The following is a 14,091-nucleotide window of genomic DNA, read 5'->3' on the forward strand; positions in this document are numbered from 1 at the left end:
TGCCCTGATAAACTGCGGAGAGTCAAGGGGATTTATGTGAGGAATTATCTTGCAAGACATTATAACTATCTTCAGATGGCTTACTTTAAAGGTCAGTCAATAACCAGTAATTTTATTTGATTTTGGATTTATGTGTTGAGGAGTAAATAAAATCATAAATTTGACCTTACAGGAGAAAAGGATCATAGAATTGATACATGTAGTATCAAGCAAGATTCTTTTGTGAGAGTGTCAATGTCATGAATATTCTGAACAGTTCAGGATTTAAAAGAGGAAACTCTTAAATTTAATTTGTGATGGAAATTATATATTAATAATTTATACGGTTGAACTTCCACTAATGGCTGTGAGTTTGTTCTGGCCGCATCCCTACAATGACGTATAATATTTGTCCCAACCGTGCACCAATCATACACATGTAGATACCCTACTGTTGTTGCAGTTGGTGAATCCATGGCACCTAGGAAATCATGAGTCTTGGAAACTTTTGATCTACATGTAATCTTGAAATCTCAGAATACTTTGTGATCGGTCAAGAGGTCTCATTTTTGGACTTTCTTTCTGTATCAGAACCTTGCATTATGAAGTAAGGGTCGTGTGGTCTTAGCTTGCAGTCTTCCAGAGTCTTGGTTTTTACCATTTGTTACCCCTCTTATTGGAATGCTCTCAAGGCTGTGGTCTAGGAAAAATTATGAGAAGCCCAAGGTTCATAACCATGAAATCCTGAGTGCCCAGCACTGAAGCTTATAAATATGAAAAATTAAAGTAAGTTTTTCCATTCACCCAAATTCAAAAGTTAGTCGCCTGTGGCACCTGCATGCTTCTAGAGCACAGCCCTGGCTCGATCTGTTTGGAACCTTCCCAAGACAGCCATCCCCATGCAATTTAGCCAGTTAATTCTGCCAAGGGTGACTGCTTATGAGAGGTTGCTGTAGTTACAATTAAGTTAATTTCAATGGCAAACGACAATTGAAATGAAGATATTTACAATACAATCATGGCCATTGATGGTTATTGATGTTAATAATTTGATACTACATGTATTTTTTTCCCTTTGCAAATGACAGAGGGAAGGCTATGGGAAGCTGCTGGATGTGCTACAACCTATCTGTTGTTAGATCCTGACGACGATACAATGATTGACAACTTGAGGTACTTTAAACAGGAGCTGGGGCATCAAAGTGTGAAGATAACAGCTAGAAAGGTAATATGGGAATTAAATTCATGGACTAGTATGTTTTAACTTACATGTATAGACTGTGTTTAATTAAGTTTTGATTAGTTGCCAGAGAGTTTTTCTTCAATGATGTATTTTAAGTCAAGCACCAGCAAACAAACATTAGGTACATTGTACAAATTAAACATTGAGTGCATGGTCAATAGCCTAGAATATTTTGAATTTTCTAAGTACATGTTGCATTGAAAATATACTTGTACAATGCCATATAAATCAGTGGTGTTTAGGAAGGAAAAACAAATGAAGAGACCTTTTTATGATATGCATCCAGAGGAGGAAACGATAATGTAGCAATTTCAGGGAATGTTGGAATAGGGGAGCAAGGATGGCACAGTGATGGCGCAGTGGTCGGAGTGCTTGCCAGCTCCCACCAATGTGGCCCAGGTTTGATTCTGACTTGGTACCATATGTGGGTTTAGTTTGTTGTTGGTTCTTGCTTTGCTCTGATGGCTTTTCTTCAGGTACTCCAGTTTTGCCCCTCCACAATAACCAACATCTCCAAATTCCAATTCAACCAGGATAGACTACCCGCATGAAAACCAGCTAAGGCTGATGTTGTTGCCTCTCTAAATATTGTTTATTTACTTAATAAATAAAATTCTACAGTGTATGAAAAGAGAATGTTGATTGTTAGACAGGGTTGTGGAGAGACTCAATATACACAGTACAGGTGTAGACTGTAGTTAGTTGCCAAGCTACAGTTCTTTATTAACCTCTGACTTCTTCAGATAAATTTAACAATTCTCCTGTTTGGACCCAATAATTTCAGGCAGCAATTCAGTATTTCAAGGAAACTACAATAGAAAGGAAGTTGTTGCAGATGGCCAATGTTTACATGGAAGAGGCAGATTTTGATGATAGTGACACATGGTTTCATGATGGGAAGGGCGATGAGCCAATTGAACAGCAAGTTAATGTTGAGGTAAGAGATTAGTTACATGTGTTATTAGCTGCATGTATTGGTGATTGGTCAGTGTAAAACGCAGACTGTGGACTGCAGACTGCAAACCAGGGGTAAAAAGCAGACTGCATACTGCAGATCAGGGGTAAAATGCAGACTGCAGACTACAGACTTTTAAGTGTACATAATTATGTATCTTAATATTTCCATTATTGAGTGCTGACAGATTCAGGCTAATCACAATGAGTCTCCACTCCAGTTAGTTTGAATATCACTTCGGTTAGGCTCAATATCACTCTGGTTTAGATGCAGTTAAATGCAATTTAACGGAGTTAACAACAAGGAGCGCAAGTTGTGCCTTTGCGGTCAGTCGCATTTAGATCTGTGCGTGCACCAAGATTCCATTTGTACTTGGGCCACAAGGCGTTCAAGTAGTTTTACATGGTCAGCACTTTCCTTGAGTGTCTGAGTCACGTCGGAGTCACGGGGACTCTGCTCAGAGGTTGTTTTGCCTCCCTTGCCCCCCCTTCTCTTTCCACTGTTTTATCAGTTTGATGGGTGCCCGCTTTCTCCCTTCCCCATGGGGGCTCATGGCTGGGTTGCCAGGATTTGCCAGACATTGGAGCAGTCTTCATCCTCGAGGCTGGCTGCCAATAGTGGAAGCTCCTGGGTGCCTTAGGCACCCAACGTCCACTTCACAAGGCAGTTGTTAACCTCAACATCACTCAGGTTAGCCTAAATGACTCTCTGGTTAACCTGCTCACAGTTAGCTCTCAATGATGGAAATGGTACACTGTAACAGGATTCAGTTAAGTCTGTTGTCTGCAGTACATGCATGTAGTTTTACCCTCATTGTGCATTTTACCTACGGTCCTCATTGTGCATTTTACCTACGCTAGCTGGCAGCCAGTTAAGGGTTCTAATGAAACTTTGAAGGAGGTCCGCTTTGACTCATCGGACCAGCTGGTTGGACCAGCTGGTAGAACTATTTTGACAAGCCAGCTCATTGCCTTACTACTTTTCGGTAGATGTTCACATAGGTAAGGGATCTGAGGAAGGGAATAGAGCGATTCTTCTCGGTTGGCCCTGGTTTGATTGGAAAATGTTGTTCCATTTTGCAACATTGGTCATACTGGTCAATGGTATAGAATTGAAATCATGCAGTGAGTGTAATAGAGTTTTTTCTCTGTCTGTTTTAGGACCTGGTGGAAGGTGAAGAGGACTACACCATTGAGAAGCTCTGGGGTTTAGGACCTCTCAAGAAAGAGCCACTGGTGGAAAACCCACAAGATGTTGTTAACCTTGATCAATACAAGGTACATGTAATTATTTGAATTATTTGGCAAAGTTTGATCAATTGATGTGGCAAGGTTTGTTAGTACAGCATGAGTCCAATTTGATGTAACCAATACATTGTATAATCATTATGGAACATATTTGGTTGGTTTATCATACTTGTCTATTATTTACTTGCAAGTCATCAACTCCTGCTTGTACTGTAATGAACACACTTGAACTGTATCACAAGATTTTTACAGTACCTTTTTAGGCCATTTTCATGGTTCTGAGGCTTAGGGGAACAAAACAAATCACATCAACATCAAGGGATGGATAATTAATTTCTTTCGTTTTATTCCATCAAGCCTCAAAGTCAAGTTAGAAATATATTGAAATTACCCATATATCTTGGTAAATTACTGTATAACAAAAAATGTTTAAATAAAGGCAGGGGACTCCAAAAGGTGGAGCTACATGTACTGTAGTGATCATATCAACTCTTGAGTATTCAGATAAGAAAATGATGACTTTTTTAGTTCAAAAAGGAGCTGCGATAATGAGTGTTCATGTAGTAGTAGTAACAAGATTGTTGTAAGGCAGGGTTCTCCTCTGTTTACCAACTTGTTTTAAGGGACTAAAATGGCTGTAATAATAATTGCACGTGTGTGCTCTTGAACGACCAATGGTTTACCTGCCCTTTGTGCACCAAGGTGTCTCTTTTGTAGTGTGTCCATAATTAGCAAGGTGTCAATTTAAACAGGGATCAAGGATTTTGTTGACTGACAAAGACTTGAATGGGACTTTGAGGGTTGCTGTTGAGGGAATGGCAACAGAAGAGCAGTGTAAGATGTTGATAAAACTAGCTGAGGTATGCAGTTTGTTTTAGCTGCTTATATAAAATATCTACGCTTCTGTTATTTAACCTCTATGGAATGTTCAAGCCTGAATTTGTTTGCAACTACCTAAGTTGCATACATCACTGAGATGATCTTTCATGTCTTTAAGCCTTTTGCTACAGTTTGCATGGTATCTGCTGTGCAGTTGATTCTAATCAGACAGGAGTGACTAATGAATTTTGACAACTATCAGTAATTACCATAATGATTCGATTTATTACCCAGGGCACTTATTTACTTTTGGTACCTTAAGGCAGGGCGCTTATTTGAGATGGGATGCTTATTCAAGACAGGGTGCTTATTTCTTTTTTGAGAAACAACTGAATGTTCAAAACAAAACTTGAAGAAGAGATCATTCATTTGAAGGAATTATGCATTCACATGCACATAATAGTAGGAAACCTCAGACGAAGACCACTATTTTTGTAATGCGGCATTACACATGTGAGCAATTAAGAAAGATCCTCCGTTGATACGTACTCTGATGACACTGTAATGTTATAATAATTATTAGAATAGGGGCGCATATTCAAATAGGGGCACATTCAAAGGGGGGGGGGTGTGCTTATTCGAAAGGGGGTGCTTACTGGAAAAAGGGTGCTAAATCGAATCATTATGGTAAATGATCTTATGAAAAATTACAGTGTTGTACTTCTTTGTGGGAGGTGTGCTGGCCTCATGGTTAGTGTGCTTGACTCCAGATCAAGCGGTTCAGGTTCGAGCCCTGACCGGGGACATTGGTTTTGTTCTTGGGCAAGACACTATTCTCACAGTGCCTCCGTCCACCCAGATGTATAAATGGGTGCCAGGGAATTTAATGCTGGGGTAAATCTGTGATGGACTAGCATCCCATCCAGGGGGGAAGTAGAAATACTCCTAGTCTCTTCATGCTACAGAAACTGGGATAAGCTCTAGCCTGATGGGCCACGTGGCCTGTGTGCAGACTAAGCCTTCCCTTACATCTTTCACAGGCATGGAATTCACTTAATATACTTTTTACCTACAATACATGACATGCATACTTGTACCTATGCCGTAAAATAAATGAAATTGTAATTATACTTATTGATGCTGCATTATAAAAAATAATGGCAAACAGAACTGAATTTGTAAGAAGGTTTACTTAAAAAGAGTTGTTATCTTAAAATTGTTGTAACATGCACAGTTGTTTTGCAGGAGATGATATGTTAGCTTTAACCTTGATTGTGTTTATAATTTGTTTTGCTTTAGTGTCAACACAGATTTCCTGCCAGCTTTTAAATTTTAATCGTAAGCGGTGATAAATGTAAATTACAAGCTGGCAACTTCCATTTGATTGTAGTGAGAGTGCTTTCAGATTAAATCCCTTTGGTTGTCAGGTCACCCAAGCAAACACCAGATCAGACTGTTTCAAACAAAGAAGAGGCAACTTGAAAGTAGTGGAATACGTTCTCTGGTTAAAAAGATTAAAAACATATTAAGCTTTCGGCTATCAGTCTATAACCTTTAACAAATGAAAATTTTGGCACGTGAATGGAAATTATTTCCATTTGTGCACCAACATTTTCATCCTTTTAAGTCTATAGACTGATAGCTGAAAGCTTTTGTTTTAATTTTTTTAACCAGAGACCGTTTTTCACCACCTTTAAATATGTCCTATCCTGGTTACAGCTCTATAATTACTATACTACCAAATCAACATTGGCATGATGTAGAAAATGACCATGAAATAGAATCTATCCAGAGAAACAGGGCATCTCTCCTGATAAGCTCAGTTCATTCTCAAGAAGACGTACATGCATGATATTTGACTGAAAAACCAAGATAACCAAATTCTAAATAAATTCAATCTGGATAGAGGGCATGCATGAAGTCCAGCTAGGGTTATTGTGACTTCCTCACTAAATATTTAAAGAATCGTAGGTACAAGAATTTTTTCTCAAACTGCAGGTATTTTCATCTGTAAAGTGCCGTCATTATTTCAACTGAATGTTGCCAGCTTGTAATAAGATAAATTAATTAAAAATAAAGACATGACCCTCCTAAATGGTAAAATAATGAAGGCAGATAAATAAAAAGTGCTTCTCAAGTGAAAGACAAGATACCTAACAAATAATTTTGTGTATTAAATTATTTCGTTTGGTTAACAGTGATCCTCAAAGACCCAGGGGAGTTAAATAAGGCAAGAAAAAGTCAAAGCGGTAGGGAAAAATAGGTGGAGAAAAGTTGGAGAGAAATTGAGGAGCTTTCTCTCCATTTTTTTTTTTTTTTTTTTTTTGCCAATTTTCCCCTGATCTCACTAACTGCCTCTGGGTCTCTGAGGATGGCTCACAGTGATTGAATAAAAGCCCAGTTAAACGTCAACAAGAAATGTAGGATAATTAGAACTAATTGAGGTTTAAACAAACAAATCCATGTTAAATCCATTTTTTTAAAAAAAAATTAAACTAAATCCTCAAAAGTTCATTCAAACATAAGGCTCTGAGCAAATTAAGCTTGTAACATTTGTAACAAGAACCAAATTGTTTGGTTGTAATTTTGTGATATGCAATTGCTAAATACCTATTTTAAATTATTATAATAAATTATATTAAAGATACTTTCCCTCTCAAACCTTTCATTCACACCTAAAGAAATTTTATTCTATACGCAGATATTGATTCGTCTGTAAAATAAACACTAAATGTATCCTTTAAGAAATTCAATTTCTGCCATAAACCCATAAAGCTTTGTGAAAATCACGATAAACTCGAAAATTGTACTCTTAATTTAGACCTTTAACGTGCAATCCCAGGAGTAGTGCCTTTAGAGCGCATCTCAAAGTTCCCACGTTTCACGATTTTAATAAGCTTACATGTACATCCTCTTCGCCCTGTATTTCTTTCACCCTTTCCAAACTAACATTCGTGAGTCCACTTTTTTTTTCACACGGAAGTGCAGTGACTTCTCTGTATCACGTGGTTTGTTCACCCATAACACGTGACCAAGCTAGGGCAAGAATATCTTGGGAACTAGGGCTTTCTAGAGGGGGTTTTAATAGGCGATTTCCGAGTTGCTTTTTGCCTCTCTGTCAAAAATAGTCTTTCTGCGAAACCATTCATATGGAAATGGCTTCCCCCTACAGGTTCATTTTCATGCAAATCAAACCCATTTTCATAAGAAAGGTTTTGCACAAGGACTCGTTTTGAAACCGAGGCACAAGGTAACTCGGAAATGACCTATTAAGATCTTCTATTCTCTATTTTCCAGTTGCCCATAATTCACTCTGTTTGCCCCTCCCCCCTCCCAAATTTTGCACTTGGGAGGTCTGCATATTCCCAAGAGCATTTCACAACAATAGTTTATGCAAAATTTGGGAACAAACAGAGGGAATTATGGGCAATTGGATTTTAAGAATGTCAGTGATAGCATATGAAATCACAGCTCTTTCGTAAATAGACCTTTTTCGCTTGGGCGGTTTGTTTTCCAATGCAGACCGCGTGATATTCTCTAGAGAATTGTTCTTTTATCCATCTTAAAGATATTTATTCATATGCACGTGACTATTTGAAAATTTGAAAAATTCTCAAGAGTATCATCACATGGTCTGAAATGGGGCAACAAACCCCCCAGTCGAAAAAGGTCTATTGCAATTCGTGAGTTAGCTTCATGAGTGCGAAATTGATTCGATCATCTGTAAATTCTGCCGTGAAACGAATCCTCCGTGGAAAAAAAGATGGCGACTGGCACATTTATTCTACCTGTAATTTGTACCAAAAGTGAACCTTAACAATGCTCATAAAAACGTATAGAAAAGTTCTAATAACTTCAACCTAGCATACACAATGTCGTAGTACAGGAACAAATTTGCAAAAGTATGTTTACCTAAATGGGCTGTATTATGGAGGGTTGTAATAAAATGTACAGCCCCCATCTCTTTTTCTATGGAGGATTGGTTCAGTTTACCAGCGAGGGTCATGTCATGCTATACATTTGGGTCTTGATCTCTTTGGTCTGTTCCAGAAGACTGCAAAACTTGGAGATGGATATGATGACAGAAACTCCAGGGAAAAGCCATTTTCTTTTACTGAGAAAGAAACATTTTCTGGCGTCAACATCCTGACTGCTTCAGAGGTATGCATGGACGCAGAAATACTATGTTCTGTTCGCCCTAGGCATGTGTTGAACCTTTGAACCCATATGCAACTCAGGTGCAAGTTCTCGTGTTACGAGGAATAGTCTTTGAAACCACAGTGAGCAAATGACGACTCGTTGCAAAGGAACATAATTTCCTCTAAGCGCGGGAAAACGCATTCGACCAACTGCATCTGGTTTGTATTTTGATTAGTTGAATAGGTGTCGCGAACGTTTTTAACCAATCAAAGCAACGTAGATTTCGTTCGCCATCAATAAAAAATGCTTTAATTAACGGTCATTAAACTGGTTATGACAAGTATGAAAAAGCAGAAAATCGCTTTTGTTAGTGTCATATTTATTGCTTTATTGTAATAAGTCATTGAGACATAAAAAGCTGAATTTCTGGGGATAAATGATTAATTTCTATATTTATTTTACTTTTTTATGTCTGAATGCTGTCATGGTTATATTTTTGTGACAGAATTGTAGTCTTCTAAACTCTTTGATCTTTTACCCAACCAGGCGGCTCTAAACAAGAAAGTACCAATAGAAGAAGCGGAACTTTACTTCAACTTGAGTGATAAAGTCAGACAGTTTACTGAAGATTACTTTCAACTGGACACACCGCTGTACTTCTCTTATTCTCACTTAGTGTGTAGAACCTCGCTCCTTGGTAAGTGAGACGTAAATCTTCAATCGATCATCTGTGACTGACCAAGCTCATTTTGAAATGCACTTTACTTAACTGCAGGATAAGACTTCTTAATGACGTTTGGCTTCGCTATTTTGAGTTCTCCCTCCCAAATGAACCTGATTTCCGATTGGCTAATGGAAAAGATTACCATCAGAACGAGAATGACAAGACTGTCCGGCAGAGTAGTCTCACTAACACAGTGAAATCAAACCTCCCGATTACTCGAAGTACTGAATAGTGTGTTCTCGTGGCCAAAATTTGGGAGAAATTTACTCTCGGTTTTTCGACCCTTCTGACTTTGCGAACCAATTTCCGTTCTCTCAGGTGGTTCGAAATATCTGAACCCAGCATTTCACTAGGTTAATTTATCTTACTTCAGATCCCAATGGACCTGACCCAGGTTTCCACTTGAGCCACCCAATTCACTCGGACAACTGTATACTGAACATTGATGGACTGGGCACTTGCCCAAAGAGGTCACCAGCTTACACGTGGAGAGACTTCAGGTATTGTCAGACTGTTTATTGATCATGGTACGAGCTCGAGGTTTCGATGTACTGCCAGGCCTCGCAACCTATCAGTAGTAGAGAAAATGTGAATAGTGAGTTTTATTAAATTCTAAGCCTCGGATGAAACATTTCTAACTCTCGGATTGGTTCACAGACTCTGTTATCAGCCAATATACATGTACCTGAGTTTGACCTTTCATGAAAAATGAGCGCGCTAACTTTCGTTTAGCAAATATTTTTTAGCGCTAAGTTAGCGTTTCATCGGAAAAAATAGCTATAGATTGCAGTTTAGTAAGCTTTCTACCGTGCTAATATAGAAAAAAATACTGTAATTTTTACCTTAATTTTGTTAAAAGAATTTGAAACATCCCCCAGTGTCTTTAAAACCTGATTTCCATCACCTTTTGTATCTAAGGCGCATTTCTGCCGTGTCGAATTCAATTCAATTAAGTGCGGCAGAAATGCGACTGTCGATTCATACGTCGCACTTGTGTCGAATTTAATTCAGAATTAATACTGTCGGGTATGTCGGTCAGCGGAAAATGTTTTAAACGCAGAGTATTCAATATGGCGAACGGAGACACTGAGGGACGAAGGACTCTAATTTTTGCGAAAAATTGTCCGCCAGTGGAATGAGAAGGAGAAGGCTGACAATGCAGCAGTTTGTTTTACAATATTTTTAGGTTGCATTGGGTCGAGAATAGCCAAGTTTCTTCTTTCTCTTTGACGGGATCAAATTCACGCATGCTCAATACATTAACATAATGTATGAATTAGATTCGACACGGCAGAAATTCGACGTTTGAATCGGTGTCGCATTTCTGTCGGATAATGCGACGAGACCAGTCGGACGTGCGGCAGAAATGCGGCAGCCGATTCAGACGTCGAATTTCTGTCAAATTTAATTCGTTGAATTGAATTCGACACGGCAGAAATGCTACGTATGAACCGGGCCTAAGATGCTTTGCAATCGCGCTCGCTCGTTTTCTAACAAAGTTTGATTAGGATAATATAGAAAGTGTTATGTAACTCTTTGAGGAATGTGTTGATATTGTTGGTAGAGACGATCTGCTGACATCCGTCATTGTATGGTTCCTTTTTAGTGCTCTGCTATATCTGAATGGTGTATTGTTTCTTTGTAGTGCTCTGCTATATCTGAATGGTGATTTCAAAGGAGGAGAATTCCTGTTTGCTAACCCTGATGACTCAATTCAGGTATAGTTCAATGTACTCAACAATTGAATGAAGCTTCACAAAGTTTACAATTGACCTTGAATGAATGAACGAACGAATGCACGCCCGCACGACGGAAGGAGGGAACGAACGAACGAGCGAACGAACGAACGAACGAACGAACGAACGAACGAACGAACGAGCGAGCGAACGAGCGAGCGAACGATCGAGCGAACGAACGAACGAGCGAGCAAGCGAACGAACGAGCGAACGAACGAACGAACGAGCGAACGAACGAGCGAACGAACGAACGAGCGAACGAACGAGCGAGCGAACGAACGAGCGAGCGAGCGAGCGAACGAACGAACGAGCGAGCGGACGGACGGACGGACGGACGGACGGAGGGACGGACTAACGAACGAACGAAGGAACGAACTTTATTTAATTGTCGGATTATTTAGCTTCAATAACTAATTGTGGACACTCAAATAAAAAAGAAAATAAATGAATAGATGAATGAATAAGAGATATAAATTTGTACACATATACTTCCTGTAATTGCCCGATACTTCCCTTCAGTAGAGGTCCTGGTAAAATATGTGTACATGCAACCTCCAATTTTGACCGTATACGTCGAAGGCTGTCAAAATAACCGGAGCAATGTCACCCGATGACCGTGAAAGTAATGAAAATTTCAAATTCTTTGACACGGTTGGTTTTTTTAGTAGATCTACTACGTCTCCAAATTTGGCGGTCACTGAACAATTCCTCTTTAAGTTTCTCCTTTTATAAACTGGCCTTCTGCGTGGTTACTGCTTTTGTAAATCCCGATTAATTCTTGAATATCATGTTTTTGATTCGCAGGCTAAAGTGAAACCAGAATGCGGACGAGCCGTGGCTTTCTCAGCTGGACTGGAGAATCTTCACGGTGTAGCTGGCGTATTGGGGGGACGCAGATGTGCTCTGGCGTTATGGTTCACTTTAAGACAAAAACATGACGAGCAACAACGAAAGGTTGCCTGGAAAACTCTGCAAAAGGCCAAGGAACTCAAGCGGTTGGAGAAATCACCACTTTTTACACCAGAAGTCGCTTCTCACGTTGAACTTTAGCAAAGGCTTTCTTTCTTTACTCGGTGGAACAAGTTCGGTTTTTGGCAAATCTTCGTTGAACTACTCGAGCGTGTCCGAATCTTTTTATCCAATCAAAATATAGGGCGAGTACTCACGAGTATTCCGATGTTGTTGCTGAGCAATAGATGTTTCGAAAACGAGTCGGAGTTTCGCTGTCAACTGTTAGTTGTTCCCCCGACGGTCTTTTTAATTGTACTTCAGATGTTTAAAAATCCTTGCTGGAAGGAACTTTGTTATTATATTTTAGGAAGTTAATGTAATGCTATGGTCATTGTCGACTTGGTCGTGTTGCAACAGTTTTCATAGTGGTTATAGTGGGCATAGGATGAAGAGGAAGTAAAAAGCGGGAAATGAGCAAATGGCCTCCTTTGCCATGTTTTTCTTCTCTTCGCAGGCTGCAACCTCCAGACCGGTAGATCAGATGTCGTCTGTTGTGGTTGGGTGGCAGCTCTCGTAAGATCTCACATGTATGGTTCGATAACCGTTAAGAAAACAATAGAACAAACAACAGAAACAATGCCCCCCCCCTAGCCCACAGCAATAACAGCTGTTACACTATGATGACAAATAGAATTACAAGCTTAAGAGAGCTGTTACACTTCCGGGGGTCAGTCGTGGAAAACAAATTACCTTGATGGCAACATAGTATCTCTACAGTTCGTTGGTTGTCCAATTTTACCGGAGCAAGAGAGGGCGGCAATTATAGAAGGCCGTGACTCGTCACTTTGCTTATGGCACCTTCCAACACTTCCTAGTGCCAAAAAATACCAATAGTATCTTTTAATTATTAGATATTTTTTACTTTTTAAAAGTCAATTCGGGATTTAATTAATTTTAATAAATTTTTTGGCGAACAAAACTACGCCAAAATTATCAAGGATAAAATTATATGCGAAATGAATATTTCTCAGAGTATAAAATAAGCGATAAATCGTTGGAAGACTAAAATTAAAAATTGCCAGACGGAAATTTAGTATTTGTAGGAGACAGTAATAGACATTTTTATATTTTCTTTGATAACATCAAATTTACAGACATTTGTAGAGTCACAAACGTCTTTAAATGTTTTGAAACAGACTATGAACCAAAGCGAGAACTTTGGATCGCCTTCCAAGTGAAAAGCAATCAGACACAACATACGGGTCTCTGTAGTCTACGTCATCAGGATCGGATTCTGGACGTCATTTAAGCGGGGACTGGGACGATTGCCACTAGCGAGGGACTAAGTATTGCGACTTACTGGGGAGCTTCCAGCAACATAAAGAAAACACGATTTATAAAATTATCCATTTACAAATCATTAACCTTAAATTATAAAGTAGATTTATATGCGTAAAAGTAATTAAAAATAAAGCTGGGCCAATAAAACAAATAGCAACCTTGTTTCCAGAAAGTTGTGTTGCTCTCGCTTCTCGATTGAAGTGCATTGTAATACATCAAATATTAATTGTAATAGGACAAAGTTTCAATATTGCCATTCTCATGAAATTTGAAATCTTTTAGTCAGAATGTTTTTACCCTGTAGTGGTGTCTTTCCTTTCGCCAGTTTTGGTGCCGTTTTCGTTTTACGCCAAACTTATTAACCACGCAGCCCTGGGCGTGCTCGGTTCTTAAAATGAGTGGCGCTTTTTTGTCGCCTATTTCTGGCGTAAGTGGAAATAAAATTGAAGAGGTGGTTTTTGACCTTCTGTTATGGCGAACTGGTCGTTAAGAGGTGGTTAAATGTGTAATGGAGTTACAAAAGTAGCCGTGACCGTTGTGGAAAGTTGGGCAATTGTAAACATTTTAAATCTTTGGAAAAGAAATCTTAGATTGGATTTTGTCATTATATCTCTCTGTAAAACTTCAAAGCCTTTTTTCAGGGACTCCGGGGCCGGGCGGCGGGGGGGAGGAGACGAGACGGTGTGCACGGACGGAAAAGATGTTTCCTTAGAAATTTGTGGTCTTCACAAAATTTTCTTCCCATCGTAGTACAGTACCAATGTTGTCACCAAACCGTCCGACCACGCCTTGCGTGCCTATCTTGGTTAACGAGCACCGACACCTTCAGTTGGCAGGCCTTGGCTCCGTAAACTAAGAATAAGACACGTTGTGCATTTAAAACGGAGCGACAAATTTCAAGCTCCCGAAAACAGATGTACAGTGTTTCATTGGGGTTTTTAGTGATATCACAAAAG

The 14,091-nt window shown here is 39.2% G+C and overlaps 1 protein-coding gene across 2 annotated transcripts in view; it reads left to right on the plus strand.

The window, feature by feature from the left end:
* The window catches only part of LOC145499610 (prolyl 3-hydroxylase 1-like), a 17,588-nt gene extending 3,578 nt beyond the window's left edge, over nt 1–14,010 (plus strand). The window contains exons 2-11 of one of the 2 annotated variants that reach the window (XM_081479141.1): nt 1–91; nt 1,068–1,204; nt 2,007–2,159; nt 3,338–3,454; nt 4,177–4,284; nt 8,297–8,404; nt 8,930–9,080; nt 9,481–9,607; nt 10,753–10,825; nt 11,648–14,010. The exon at nt 1–91 is cut by the window's left edge and continues 357 nt beyond it. In XM_081479141.1, coding sequence (XP_081335267.1) covers nt 1–91; nt 1,068–1,204; nt 2,007–2,159; nt 3,338–3,454; nt 4,177–4,284; nt 8,297–8,404; nt 8,930–9,080; nt 9,481–9,607; nt 10,753–10,825; nt 11,648–11,893 — 1,311 coding nt within the window. In that variant the 3' untranslated portion in view covers nt 11,894–14,010. Of the gene's footprint in view, nt 92–1,067; nt 1,205–2,006; nt 2,160–3,337; nt 3,455–4,176; nt 4,285–8,293; nt 8,405–8,929; nt 9,081–9,480; nt 9,608–10,752; nt 10,826–11,647 lie in introns of both variants that reach the window. The other variant, XM_081479140.1, reaches the window with a different exon arrangement.
* The last annotated feature ends 81 nt before the right edge of the window (nt 14,011–14,091 follow it).

The sequence above is a fragment of the Orbicella franksi genome, chromosome 10 (assembly GCF_964199315.1).
Source record: "Orbicella franksi chromosome 10, jaOrbFran1.1, whole genome shotgun sequence".
Lineage (NCBI taxonomy): Eukaryota > Metazoa > Cnidaria > Anthozoa > Scleractinia > Merulinidae > Orbicella > Orbicella franksi.